This window comes from Chiloscyllium punctatum, chromosome 8 (assembly GCF_047496795.1).
Source record: "Chiloscyllium punctatum isolate Juve2018m chromosome 8, sChiPun1.3, whole genome shotgun sequence".
NCBI classification, from domain to species: domain Eukaryota; kingdom Metazoa; phylum Chordata; class Chondrichthyes; order Orectolobiformes; family Hemiscylliidae; genus Chiloscyllium; species Chiloscyllium punctatum.
The window spans coordinates 109,679,474-109,694,309 of record NC_092746.1 but is presented as its reverse complement, the minus strand read 5'-3'; the positions used below and the strand labels follow the sequence as shown (position 1 = coordinate 109,694,309).

The 14,836-nt window shown below is 43.2% G+C and overlaps 1 protein-coding gene across 1 annotated transcript in view; it reads right to left on the bottom strand.

Moving 5' to 3' along the window:
- Nucleotides 1–285: 285 nt before the first annotated feature.
- Nucleotides 286–14,836, bottom strand: part of paxip1 (PAX interacting (with transcription-activation domain) protein 1) — a 119,094-nt gene continuing 104,543 nt past the window's right edge. Inside the window, exons 16-21 of the mRNA XM_072576229.1 lie at nt 11,885–12,053; nt 7,625–7,725; nt 6,689–6,823; nt 5,951–6,026; nt 5,800–5,859; nt 286–833 (exon numbers count right to left, since the gene is read on the bottom strand). Coding sequence (XP_072432330.1) covers nt 817–833; nt 5,800–5,859; nt 5,951–6,026; nt 6,689–6,823; nt 7,625–7,725; nt 11,885–12,053 — 558 coding nt within the window. The 3' untranslated portion in view covers nt 286–816. The remainder of the gene's footprint in view (nt 834–5,799; nt 5,860–5,950; nt 6,027–6,688; nt 6,824–7,624; nt 7,726–11,884; nt 12,054–14,836) is intronic.

The window sequence follows — 14,836 nt, the reverse complement described above, 5'->3', positions numbered from 1 at the left end:
AGAATCAAGAGTCTAATGATTACCATCAAAGCTTTCCCAATTGTCTGAAAATCCCATCTAAGTCACCAATGCCCTTTAAGCAAGCTGCTATCCTTACCTTGCCTGGCAGACCCACAGCAACGTGGTCAATTTTTAACTGCCCTCATGGTGAATAGGGATGAACAATAAATGCTGGCCTAGCCAGCAAACACCCACATTCCACAAATAAATAAAAACCACATCATTGAAAACTTGAGCTTAAAAATCTCTTGTCCCTGAATCTTTAAGAACGAGAAGTGACTCTGGTAATTTTTAAAACTCATTTATTCAACTCATGCAACTTTGCGTAATAAAAGTAATTCACAAATTAGAAATACAAAACAAAATTTGCATAAAGTCCAGAATTTCAAAACATCCATAATTTATCAGACAACAGCCCTTTATAAAATTTTCATAATAAACAAGAGTTAGAGCTAGATTTTTATTTATGGGCTTGTACCACAGTCATAGTTAAAAACAGTTTATTAAAAATAATCAATTACTATCTGAACTGGCTAAAATAATCAGTACAATATTCTACAGTAAGAAAACAAGCCAGCACTGGAGTAAAACATAACAAAATATGTTTCTTAAGTAACACACATCTTAAAAAGATGCAAATTGCTTTTCTTCTTCCTCTCCTGCCTGAATCTGTCTGGTTCACTGAAGACACTTCAGACTGAACTGTAGAGTGACAGTCAACAGGAAAGTACAACACACTTGTCCCAGCTCCTCAGTAGTTTGATTCAACACTGTTCTGGCAATCTGGCTGTGCAACACCATGCACCCAGCACCATTTCAGGTGAATTTATATGTAAGATCGTTAAGGAAAAGTTCTCGATCACAGACAGGATTTTTGAATCTGACCCAGATGCATAGCACAGTATCGAACATACTTTTCAAATGCTCCCAAATCCCTTTAGTCATAAAATCAGAGGTCCATGGTATGAGATATTTTCAGTCTTTTGTTCTTGATCACTTTTATAGTTCCCCTCTAAAATAGGGACCATTACCTCAGTGATGTCTGACTCAAAGAAATAACCTACAAATTAATGCCATTTAAACTGCTGCATTGTGATAGTTTTAATATGTTTAACAGCATAAACCTCTTTGCTCTTAAAATGAAAGGTAATGTATCCTATGTTAATAAAGTACATGTGCAACAGGCCCCTGGATTCCCAATTACATTATATCTTTTGTTAACTAATAAAGCACAGCAAGTGATAGTAATTCGTGTCAATAAACAACAGGTAGCAACACACCAGGTGACAGGGACTTTTATTGATACAGCATAATTGGTGACTGTCATTACTCAAAGTGCATCTGGTATCAAGATTTATTGGCTGTTTAAGTTGATTTTCAGAAGCTATCCAGATTGGTTCTCAAAATCAAACAGCGTCATCTATAGAGTGTGTTCACGATCGGTTTGTGAAAACTCATTCTGCCCCTGGGTTTTGCTTAAAACCATAAGATGGTGGGGCAGAATTAGGCCATTCGGCCCATCAAGTCAACTTCACTATTTGATCATGGCCAATTTGTTCCTCAAAATCCCCCCCAACCCTGATCCCCTTACTAATCGAGAACCCATCTATCTCTTTCTTAAAGACTCTCAATGACTGACTTCCACATGAAGGCCTTTTGCCCGAAACATCGATTTTCCTGCTCCTCGGATGCTGTCTGACCTGCTGCGCTTTTCCAGCACCACTCTAATCTTGACTGGCCTCCACAGCCTTCTGTGGCAATGAGTTCGACAAAGTCTCTACCCTCTGGCTGAAAAAAATTCTTCCTCATCTTAGTTCTCAAGAATTGTCCCTTCATTCCGAGGCCATGCCCCTGGATCTTAGTCTCTCCTGCCATTGGAAGCATCTTCTCCATGTCCACTCTATCTAGGTCTCTCAGTATTCTGTACGTTTATGAGATTTCCCCCTCATCCTCAGGGGTGAGGGGCCTAAGACAGCTCTCAATATTCCAAATGCAGTCAAACTAAGAAGATTGATGAGGGTAGAACAGTAGACATTGTTTATGTGGACTATAGTAAAGCCTTCAACAAGGTTCCACATTGTAGACTAATGAGTAGTTAGGTCACATGGGATTCAGGGTGAGTTTGCCAATTGGATACATAATTGGCTTAATGGCAGAAGACAAAATGGCGATGGAGGGTTGCGTTTCGGACTGGAGGCCTGTTACCAACAATGTTCCACAGGGATCGGTTCTAGGTCCTCTTTTGTTTGTTATTTATATAAACGATTTGGATGAGAACGTAGAAGGCATGGTCAGTAAGTGTGCGGACAACACCAAAATTGGTTGCACAGTTGACAGTGAGAGCGGTTATTTAAGATGACAAAGGGATCTTGATCAAATGGGTCCAAGTGCTGAAAACTGGCAAATGGAGTTCAATCTGGGTAAATGCAAGGTATTATATTTTGGTACAACAGACAATGGTAGGACTTAGACAATTAATTGTAGGGCCTTTTGTAGTGTTATAGGTCAGAGGGACCTAGGGGTTCAGGTACATAATTCTTTGAAGTTTGTGGCACAGAGAGACAGGGTGGTTAAAGGTGTTTGGCATGCTTGCCTTCATTGCTCAGTCCTTTGAGTAAAGGAGTTAGGAAGTCATGTCAAGGTTGTACAGGATATTGGTGAGGCTTCTTCTGGAATACTGTGTCCAGTTCTGGTCGCCCAGTTATAGGAAGGATATTATTAAGCTGGAGAGAGTTCGGAAGGGATTTATCACGATGTTATCAGGTATGGAATATTTGGGTTATAAAGGAAGTCTGGATAAGCTGGGACTTCTTTCGCTGGAGTGTAGGAGATTGAGAGGCGACATTACAGAAATTAATAAAACAATGAGGGGTACAGATAGAGTTAATGGTAGCTGCCTCTTCCCCAGGATGGGGGATATCAAGACTACGGGGCACATATTGAAGGTGAGAGAACAGAAATTTAAAAAAATATATGTAAGTGGCAAAGATATAAGATGGTTCACATGTGGAATGAACTTCCTGAGGAAATGATGGATGCAGGTAGAGTTACAACTTTTACATGACATTTGGATAAGTACATGAATAGGAAAGGTTTGGAGAGATAGGGGCTAGGAACATGCAGATGGGACCAGTTTAGTCTGGGATTATGTCTGACATGGACTTGTTGGACTGAAGGGTCTGTTTCCGTGCTGTATGACTCTGTGACGACAGCCGTACACAGTCTCAGCAGTATACCGTGCTCTTATATTCTAGCCCTCGTGAAATGAAGGCTAACATTGCATTTGCCTTCCTAACTGCCAAGTAAACCTGCATGTTAACCTTAAGAGAATCCTGAACTAGGATTCCCAAGTCCCTGTTCCTATCAAAGTGCATAATCTCTCACTTTCGCACATTGTATTCCCATAATCTCTCACTTTCGCACATTGTATTCCATCTGCCATTTCTTTGCTCACTCTTCCAGCCTGTCCAAATCCTTCTCCAGTCTTCCACTTCCTCAATACTACCTGTCCCTCCACTTGTCTTTGTGGCATCTGCAACCTTAGGAACAATGCCCTCCCTCAGTTCCTTTGCCCAGATTGTTATTATATAATATGAATAGTTGTGGGCTCAACACTGACCCATGGAACTCCACTCATCACCAGCTGCCATCCTGAAAAATACCTCTATGCCCACTCTGCCAGTCAAGATTAGTGTGGTGCTGGAAAAGCACATCAGGTCAGGCAGCCTCAGAGGAGCAGGGAAATCGATGTTTCTGGCAGGAGCTCATCATCAGGAATGACAGTGGGAGCCGCTGGGATGGAGAGATAAATGGGAGGGGTTGGGACTGGAGAGAATAGGTGGGAAGGAAGATTAGCAGGTAGGACAAGTCATGAGGATGGTGCAGAGCTGGCAGTTTGGAACTGGGGTCCATCTTCATGACCTGTCCTACCTGCCAATCTTCCTTCCCACCGATCTGCTCCACCTCCTCTCCAACCTATCACATTCAACTCCACCTCCATCCACTTACTGCACTCTTAGTTACCTTCTCCCTAGCCCTACCCCCTCCCATTTATCTCTCTACCCCCGAGGCTCCCAGCCTCATTCCTGAAGAAGGGCTCCTGCCCGAAATGTGGACTTTCCTGCTCCTCGGATGCTGCCTGACCTGCTGTGCTTTTCCAGCACCCCTCTAATCTTGATTCTGATCTTCAGTCCTCACTTTTGCCTTCTGTCAGTCAGCCAATCCTCAGTATAAGCCAGTATCTTGCCCCTTACACCATGGGCTCTTATCTCATTTTGGAGCATGCAGTGCAGCACCTTGTTAAAGGCCTTCTGAAGCCAAATCGATCATGCCCACTGGCTCTCCTTTGAAAAGGTAATGAGCAAGTTATACAAAGAAGTTGAAGATTTGTCAGGCATGACCTCCCCTTGACAAAGCTGTGCTGACTCAGCCCTATTTTATCATGCACTTCCAAATACTCCGTAATCTCTCCCTTAATAATGGATTCTAAAATCTTACCAATGATTGAGGTCAGGTTAACCAGTTTTTGGTTTCCTGTGATGTTGCTCTGCTGATGCTTTGGATGGGAGTGGATTGGTACAGATAGAGATCTATCAAATGGTGATGAAATGGTGAACTGTTCTTAGTCAATTAACTGCTCAAAAGCTAGAGCACAGTGCTAAGTTTAATATTACTGCAGAACAAAATGTTCGCATTCCTCTCAAAAATTACACTCAAAACAATTTGTATCAATCCATTTATCACTGTAATATTGTTTTACTCAAACCACGTCAGGATAACTGTTTAAAAACAAATATAATTTTTCTGTAATGCATCATCTTGGTGGTTTGGTAACGGTAATACTCTACACAAGTAGAGCTCTAAATACTAACATACCGATAACGGCAGTCTGAGGAGGCAAGACCCAAAGATGAGCAACTTAATAAAGACCTTGACTGGCCAACACACTCAATCTCCCGTGGTACTGGAGAATTCGAGCTATTGGAAGAAAATGACTATTCTCTGTCACAACCATCCTGCAAGCGCTGTTACTCACCCAAGTGAAAAGCAATACTGAACGCATCTGTTTGAGGTATTTCAAGGTTCCAAGGTAACCACAATAACCATTTAACGGTGTTAGAGGACACAGCACAGTACCTTCCATTCAGAGATGCAGACTGTCAAATTCAGATTAATAGCCAGAACTCTAGATGATTTTTAAATTACTGGGTACAGAAAGTAAACAAATTACCCAACATTGGTAAAAGGTATTTTTCAGATGCTTCCACTTGCACTGCTGCCCATATAAAAAAATTATAATCCAATTTAATTTCTACCTTCGATAGATAATTTGGTACCTAGGTTTGGTATCCTTCAGATTTAAATTTCCATTTACAATAATGGATATGCCTCCCATACAAGTGACCATGAACTTTTGCAGCTTTGTTTTATTTGGCCTGCCAGTGACGTTCTCCCCCTTCCAAGCTATCGTGAAGCAGTGAGCTACAAGAAGTCAGCCATTTATTGAGTAGCCTGACTGGGAGAGCTCATCATGCATAAACACAACCATGGACAAAGGAATATAAATTTTAACCTAAGCCTTAACTTAGAAGGTTTGGCAGAATGGAAAAGAAATCTGGGATACCAGAGGGGTCAGTCTAACAAATCCCTTTAAATACACAAGCCACGCGTGTCATTGCCCCCTGAAGAGTTACGATCCCTGAAAGGTGTTAAAAAGATCAGTGAACCAAGTTAAATCAGCCTTGGCAGCAGGTTTTATCAGGAGTCAGAATTGGAAGTGTTCACACATGAAAGGATATGACTCATAATCGAGTGTTTGCGTCAGGACACCAGTCAAAACAAACTCTGCGTTGTGAACATCTGGAAAGAACAGAAACAGAAGTTACAAATCAACGACCAAAATTTAACTGCATGGCTGCAAGAAGCATCTCAGGCATAGATAGCTACTCACCTATATTTCGGATAAAATAATCCCGACATAAGTGAAGATCGTTTTCACACGAGATGAGGATTATTTCGGACAAACTCTTAGGAAAAAGAAAAAGTACTTGTAAGTAGGTGAAGGACTGATATACAGCAACTGAAGAAATCTGTAGATGCAATAGGCCAATTCCATTGCCCAACATTGATTTGCTCTCTTTTCCTACGTTCGAGTGAGTGAAAGAAGCATTTGCATTTCAGATGCCAATTGTCAGCAGAGAGCACTCCTGTCTGAGACTTAAAGAACCTTTTTAAAGTGCCATTAACTAACTTCAGAAAAAACATTGCCTTCTCCCTAAGCAAGAGTGGGGATTCGACTTCCAATTTAATTGTACAGACTGACACATGCTGGGAGCTCAGTTACAATGAACCTCATTTCACGTCAGACCGTCACAGCGAATAGCTTGGGCTGCATTTGAAGCCAGAAGGTGGAGAGAAGAGAGTGCAAGCTCATTGCACCATCCAATCCCCCTAAACAAAAGAATGGAACAGGGGACTTTAATTACTTTTACCGTTAGCATTACTGTGCTCGGTTTCTGATCATTTTTTTAAAACAAATTCTGACTCTGATCTAGTTTGAGGAGCCGAGGAAGCAAATGCCCTGGTGGTTTTCTTTTTGAAAAAGGGGCCAATGTCTGTCTTGAGGGTGAAGCCTGGGGTTTCAGCATCCACCAAGCTCATTCAACAAAAGTGCACATGGACGACCAACCTTGTTCTGTTTATGCTCCATGATTTTGCGATAGGCAGGTTGTTTAGGCAGCAGTTTACCACCCGCACACTCTATGATGGCTTTCATCGTTGCGTGACTGGGGCAAATCCCAGGAGTGATGTAGAAATACTTGCCCTGAAAGAGAGCAGGCAATAAACAGGAAGCCGTGGCAAAAATTACATCCCAGAGTCAAGCTACTTGGACTGCGCTAGCCAAAACTGAGCAACAAGCCACCTAATCTAATCGCATTTCCCAGCATTTGGCTGTAGCCTTGCAGGTTACATAAGAACTCCAGAAATCGGAGTAACGCCATTCAGGCCTGCCATTCTATGAGATCTTGGCTGATGTGCCAGATGACTCATTTCCTCTTTTTTTTGTTGCAGCTCTTCCTAGCCCTCGATATCTCTATATTTAAAATCTACCTCCTCTTTAAACACTATCAGTGACCTAGCTTCCAGGAGTTAAGAGGATTCCATACTACGCATGACTGCAACAGGGCTACATTTAAGTTCTTCTACTATTAATGCGACAGTAGCTTTTCACAGCATGGGAGGTGGCCATTTGACCCACTGTACTTCTGTCAACATGAGGGCTTTGCTCCAAATGCCCTGCAAAACTTCATTTCTGAGTTGATATAATTAATTCCCAGGTTCCGTCTGACTCTTTAAAGCAAATTTACCCCTTTAGGGACCTTGCTCAAAAAATACTTTAGTTCTGTTCATCCTTGCAGCTTCTCAATTCGTCTTCATTTTCAGTGTCAACACGTACATGTAGAAGATAAACGATAGCTACAGTTCTTTTCCTTTCTCGGAAGAGATTTGGCAAAAGCCTCTGCAGGGCTGCTGTGTGTGCAGGCCCACCAGTAACGCTTATTAATGTGCACTGAAATACAACACGCACAGACATAATACACACAGGGAAGCATATGAACCTTGCCTTGAATAAAGGAGCATTCTGTGCCCTCTTAAGTGACTCCTCCAAACTAAAACAGAAGAGAACTTCTGCTTCTGCGTCTCTCAGGACAAAATTCTGCTCATCTGCAGGAAAAGAAATACTACCTGTTAGAAAAGACTGCAGCTTTCGGACGCTCAGGTTAAAAACAAATTTACAAGCATTCAGCTTAACTCAAATCTCTTGCACAACAGAGACTGGCTTCTGGCTAAGACATTGTAGGGGGTCAGCAAGCTACATCCATGCACTGATATTACAAGTAAGAAGGATCGGATTTGTTAACCCAATCTATACTGCTCTTAGCTGTCTTGAAGCACTGCACAGAGGTGGCTAACTCCTGCATTAGCCCATACCCCTCCAAACATTCCCTATTCACATACTTATCCAAATGTCTTTTAAACAGCACAGCAGGAGGAGAAGTAGCCCAGGTGCTAGAAAAAGTCAACATGTTGGGTAGTTCACCGATAAGAGGGGGCATTACTCACCAGCCCAGCAAGCGCAGAATTGTGATGAGAATCCCTGGAGAAATAGATCAGGATTGGGGGGGGGGGGTGGAGTGGATACACGATACACGGGTTGGTGTAAACACAAAATGCGCAGCATGTCTTCAAACTGAAGTTAAAAAACAATCCTCCCAAGCTTGCTATCTGTTATTTGTAGATAGGAGCACAATAGACAAATTCCAGCTGACAACACATTGCCAGTTATTTTTAAGGAAACAGAGTCATACAACGTCATGCTGTAGTTGTACAAGACTCTGGTGCGGCCGCATCTGGAGTATTGTGTGCAGTTTTGGTTGCCATACTATAGGAAGGATGTGGAGGCACTGGAACAGGTGCAGAGGAGGTTTACCAGGATGTTGCCTGGTATGGTAGGAAGATCGTATGAGGAAAGGCTGAGGCACTTGGGGCTGTTCTCATTGGAGAAAAGAAGGTTTAGGGGTGACTTGATAGAGGTGTACAAGATGATTAGAGGTTTAGATAAGATTGATCATGAGAACCTTTTTCCGCGCATGGAGTCAGCTATTACGAGGGGGCATAGCTTTAAATTAAGGGGTGGTAGGTATAGGACAGATGTTAGGGGTAGGTTCTTTACTCAGCGAGTCGTGAGTTCATGGAATGTCCTGCCAGTAGCAGTGGTGGACTCTCCCTCTTTATGGGCATTTAAACGGGCATTGGATAGGCATATGGAGGATAGTGGGCTAGTGTAGGTTAGGTGGGCTTGGATCGGCGCAACATTGAGGGCCAAAGGGCCTGTACTGCGCTGTATTTTTCCATGTTCTATAACGTGGAAACAGACCCTTCAGTCCAACCAGTCCATGCCGATGATGCTCCCAAACTAAACTAGTCCCACCATCCTGCATTAGCCCATACCCCTCCAAACATTCCCTATTCACATACTTATCCAAATGTCTTTTAAACATTGTAACTGCCCCTACTCCACCACTTCCTCTGGCAGTTCATTTGACAAACTAACCACTCTCTGCATAAAAGAGTTGCCCCCCCCCCCCCCCCCCCGGGTCCTTTTTAAACCTTTCTCCTCTCACCTTAAAAATCTACCCCCTAATTTTGAACTTTCCCACCCCAGGCCAGGGAAAAGCCCTTTGCCATTCACCTTATCTATGCCCCTCATGATTTTATAAACCTCAATAAGGTCACCCCTCAACCTTTCACATTTCAGTGGCAAAAGGTCTCAGCCTTTCAGCCTATTTTCCTGTCTCCAACTCTCCAATCTCTCCAGCAACATCTTGGTAAATCTGTCCTGAATCCTGCCCAGTTTAGTTATAGCCTTCCTATAACAGGGCGACCAGTACGGCACACAGTACTCCAGACAAGGCCTCCCCAACACACTGTACAACCTCAACATGACGTCCCAGTTCCTATACGCCAACGGTCATAAAAGACATTACATTTTTTAAAAAATTATTTTTGAAATGCAAAAGTTCAAAGGCACTTTGGATAGTGAGGGACTGCATAAATCAAGAAACTGGTTTGGAAAAATTTGACTGTGGAAAAATAAAAACAGCAATTGTAACTGAAAATGCAGATTATCCAGCTCTAAACTTATTTTTTAAGTATGAGAAATACACATCAGGTACTCATTGGAATCAAATCAGCACACTAACAGGAGCTAAGCATATTCAATGATATTGTTCCAAGGTAAAATGTGGACTTCATTTAGGGGCTTGCAGTAGATTGTTCCAATATGAACTGAGCAAAAGTGGGCTGCTCCCTCGTTTTCTGGAACATTTCCATAAAAAATACTGTTACGGTGCAATCTTTCTCCTCCAAAGTAATGACATGAAAATGGTATTTTTCTTACAAAATCAGTCTTAGTTTTAAAAGACATGTTGCGTGGTGCTAACAGAAGTACATAATGCTCCCCTAAGGTTCAAATCAACCCTCCCAACCTTATAATGAGCACATCTAAACTCCGGAAAATTTAAAACACAAAGAAAAGGTTGTGCCCCCATCTGGTGTGTTTTGATAGGAATATTAGCAAGAAGTGACGAGGCAAAGACACACTGTGCACGCTAGCAATCACAGGCCTCTCTCCGAGGCGCTGGAGGAGGAGTAGTTAAGGGGCTCGGTTATTCTGGACAATCACGCTGTCACCATGCAGGAAATTTCCAGCTCTGCCATCAGCCATCACCCATTGCCGTAAACACCAACTGGAGGGTGAGAGTAGGGAGCCACACACCCAGAAATGGGCACGGGGTTACACGCAGTGTCATCCAAAATTCTTCCATTTCTACAACTTTGTTATCCCCACTCTAATTCTGACTTCAACACTACTTGATCGCATATCTCAGCTGCACGCCAGATGTCGAGGCTAAGGGAAGACAAGCTGTCTAGAGGCAAGGGAATCAGTGGGAATGGAACTTGGCTGTCCCAGCCCCGAGACACCAGGCCTGTTGGGAACCTCTCATTTTGCATCATCTATCCCACAATGGATTGGTGCAGATGGCATGGCGTTGACCTTTCTGCCCACAGAGGAGGAGGCATGGTCAGGTCACACATGCACAATTATTTAATGCAATCGTGTTACATTGTGGCATTCATGACTTAGTTGGTACCAATGTAGGTATGCATGTTCTGCGCTTTGGATGGGTCAGCAGAGTCATAGAGATGTATAGCATGGAAACAGACCTGTCGGTCCAACTTGTCCATGCCAGCCAGATATCCCAACCCAATCTAGTCCCATTTGCAAGCATTTGGCCCATAATCCCTGTAAACCCTTACTATTTATACACCCATCCAAATGCCTTTTAAATGTTGCAACTGTACCAGCCTCCACCACTTCCTCTGGCAGCTCATTCCATACATGCACCACCCTCCGCGTGAAAACATTGCCCCTTAGGTCCCTCTTATATCTTTCCCTCTCACCTATGCCCTGTAGTTTTGGACTCTGCCACCCCAAGGCAAAGACCTTGGCTACTCACCCTATCTACGCCCCTCATTTGGTAAACCTCTATAAGGTTGCCCCTCAGCATCGACACTCCAGGGAAAACAGCCCCAGCCTGTTCAGCCTCTCCCTGTAGCTCAAATCCTCCAACCCTGGCAATAGCCCTGTAAATCTTTTCTGAACTCTTTCAAGTTTCACTGCATCTCTCCTGTAGGAGGGAGACCAGAATTCCATGCAATATTCCAAAAGTAACAGCTGCAACATGTCCCTCCCAACTCCTATACTTAATACACTGACCAATAAAGGAAAGCATACCACACACATTCACCATCGTAGCTACCTGCGAGTCCACTTTCAAGTAACTATGAACCTGCACTCCAAGGTCTCTTTGTTCAGCAACCCTTCCCAAGACCTTACCATTAAATGTCTAAACCCTGCCCTGATTTCCCTTCCCAAAATACAGCACCTCACACAACTTGCACATTAGCAATTAAGCATCACACATGGCCTGAAAGGGCTGGGAAGCGAGGTTCGGTTGAGGCTTTTGAATGGAGAGTATTTGAAAAAAAGCAGAATGCTTGGGTCTGTGGGGAGAATGGCATGAAGAGAAAGGCTCATTCAGTGAGCACCACCACGATGGGCCAAATAGTCTCCTTCTGCACTGTAACCATTTACACCCTATCAACATACAAAAGTATCAGTACAAGATGTGGAGACCCTATATTAGAGATGTGCATATTCATGCTATGGTCACCTCAAAACTGAAGCAGCCACTGTGCGGTGAGTTAAGAGAGGGCTCTGAAATCAGTGCCAGTAGCAATTACCGGCACGGTGACTTACCAATAAACTTCTGACTTTTAAAGCTCTCCTCTAACCACTCAGGTGTGACAATGTGATTTACGATGGAGATGGCAGTCAGGAACTTCACTGTACGTGTCACTTTATTTGCCACCAGATGGGTACATTTCTGAGCAGACTCTGCAACTTCACCACCAAGGACATAGAGTTTCTGAAATAAAGGTAGAAAAATGAAGTTGTGCTTTCACAAAAAAAAAACCTGACGTCCATCAGAAGTGCTGAATATGTACTTACACAGGCACAAACAATGTAGTAACACAGCCAAAGAGGATTAACGCTAGCAATTTTACAGAAATCCTTGACCTATCAGGGCAGGGCACCAAAAGCAGCTCTAAAGAGGTAGGCGTTAGGAAGTGTGTTAAAGCGAGAGAAGCTGAGAAATAGAGGGGTTGAAAGGAGAGAACTGCAGGGTTTGGGAATATACCGCCTGAAGAGAATGCAGCAGACAGGCAAGGTCATCAGAAGTCAGGGCGATAGGCCATTTCCGAGAGACATGGAGATAGATCAGTGAATGATTCGGAGCTGGAGCAGATTAACGTCGATAAGGAACCGTGAGATTCTAGAGATCTGAAAACAAAGACCAGGAATTTCAAAACTGAGGGGTTATGCCACCGTGGGGGGGGGGGAGGTGGCAGTGTGGGTCAGCAGGTACAGAGGCACAATGGGTGACCATGACTAGCTAAGAATTCAATCAAGTGATGTTGTGGATGAGCTTAACTTTATGCAAGTTGGAAGATGTGAAGCTAACCAGCTGTGCACTGGAGGAATCATGTCTTGAAGTAACAAAGACATGAATGGAGGAAATCTTCTCGATTCTCGAAAAGAAATGCATCATTTGGTTACCAATGTATGTAGACAGTTTGATGACAACTGATATAATGGCTGACAAAATAAAACACAAGACAGACTTCCCCCGAGACAAGGTTCTAACTTTGGTGTATATAATTTTTTTTCCCTGATTGTCTTTCATGGGCTGCCAGAATTGGTTGCATACCCCCAAATTTCCCTGAACTGTGTGGGCTGCTGGGTCAGTAAAGAGTTAACCATGTCACATGTCGGCCAGACCAGGTAAGGACAGCAGTAGCCATCACAGAAAGCTAGCATTTGAGTTCAGCACGTAACAGGGAATGGAAAATGTCAGCTTATATTCCAAATGGAATGGGCCAAAAAACTCAGGAGGCTTTGCTAAAATCATTCAAGGCATGAGTCAGTACACCAGGAATACTGCAAACAGTTCTGGTTCCAAATCTAAGGAAAGGTATATTGGCATTGAAGGCAGTGGGCTGATACAGGTATGGAGGGACCGAATTGTGAGGAGTCAGAGTCCTACTGACCAAAATCTCCATCCATGCTAACCCCATTTCCCTGCACTTAGCCCATACCCTTCTAAACCTTTCCTCTCCATGTATTTGTCTAAATGCCTTTTAAATATTGTTAATGTACCTGCCTCAACCACCTCCACTGGCAGCTCATTACCCTCTTGTGTAAATAAAGTTGCCCCTCAGGTTCCCTTTAATGCTTTCCCCTCCAACCTTGAACTGATGCCCTCAACTGAGCAGTCGAGTAGGTTGGGCCCACAGTCATTAGAATTTAGAAGAATGAGAGGCAACCTTATTGAAGCAAATAGAATACACAGGGGACTTGACGGCATGGAGGTGAAAATGTGTTTCCCCCTATAGGACAGTCTGGAACCAGAGCGCATAATTTCAGGATAAGGGGTTGCATATTTAAGACAGACAGAGACGAGGCAGAATTCTCAAAGGGTAGTGAATTTGTGGACTTCTTTACCACAGACTGCCATCAATGCTGGGTCATGACGTATATTCAGGGCTGAGGTAGATTTTGAGTCAGTAAAGGGAATCAAGGGTTATGGACAACAGGCAGGAAAGTGGAGTTCAGGATTATCAGATCAGCCATGACCTCACCCAAATGCCAGAACAGACCCGTTGGGCACAATGGCCCACTTTTCTTCCTACGTTTTGTAGAGTTAAAGGACAAGCGTGTCACATGGGTTTTTACAGCAACTGACAATAGCTTCACAGGCACCATCACTGAGGTGAGTATTACATTTCAGATATTATTAATTAAACTCAAATCCCACCATCTGTCTGGGTAAGATTTGAACCCTTGACCCCAGAGTATTAGTTTGGGGCTCTCGATTACAAGCCCTGTGACATTACTGGTACGCCTCAACCTCCTTGATGGCTATTAAGAGATTTTAGGAATAATTTTCTTACAAATTTGCCAACATCACATTAACTCCCTTCATCACATCATCACTGCCAAAGACTATCTTACCAATGGCCTTGCTTTAAGATGCGTGAATAGATCATTTACACTCTAAGCACTGCACTAAAAGTCTCTCAGGGTGATGGCAAGGAGTGGTTCCCACTTGGCCCAGCAGTGTCCTGCTTGAAGACACCAACAATATTCTCAAGGACCACGACCGTGACCTTTCTTTGTGGTTTCCAGTGAATAGCTCCATTTTACTGGCCTATAGGTGTTGTTTTACCCCCTTGTGCTCGCAGTGTTACCTACATTATCATGGCCCCAGAACACCATTTACTATGTTCTCCACAGGTGACAAACTTGGACATTCCTTCCATTCTCTGTGATATTATCTTCAAGTGCTGTGTAGATTTTACCCCGTAATCATCACCCCGGTTTCAATCTAAAGTTTTGTTTAAATCCCATAGCATAGAAGTCATTCAACTCACATACCGACAGAAATTAGGGGGTAGGCAATAAATACTAGCCTTGCCAAGGAGACCTATGTGCCAGGATGAGGGTAAAATGCTCTCATTACCTGTGATCCTGCACAGATTCACAAGTCAGATTCCACAACGCTATTTCGGGGTTCCATTAGTTATTGGATTCCCGATTAGGTTTTCAATTTTTCGTTTTTGTTTGGTGCTCTAATAGCAGACTGTTACA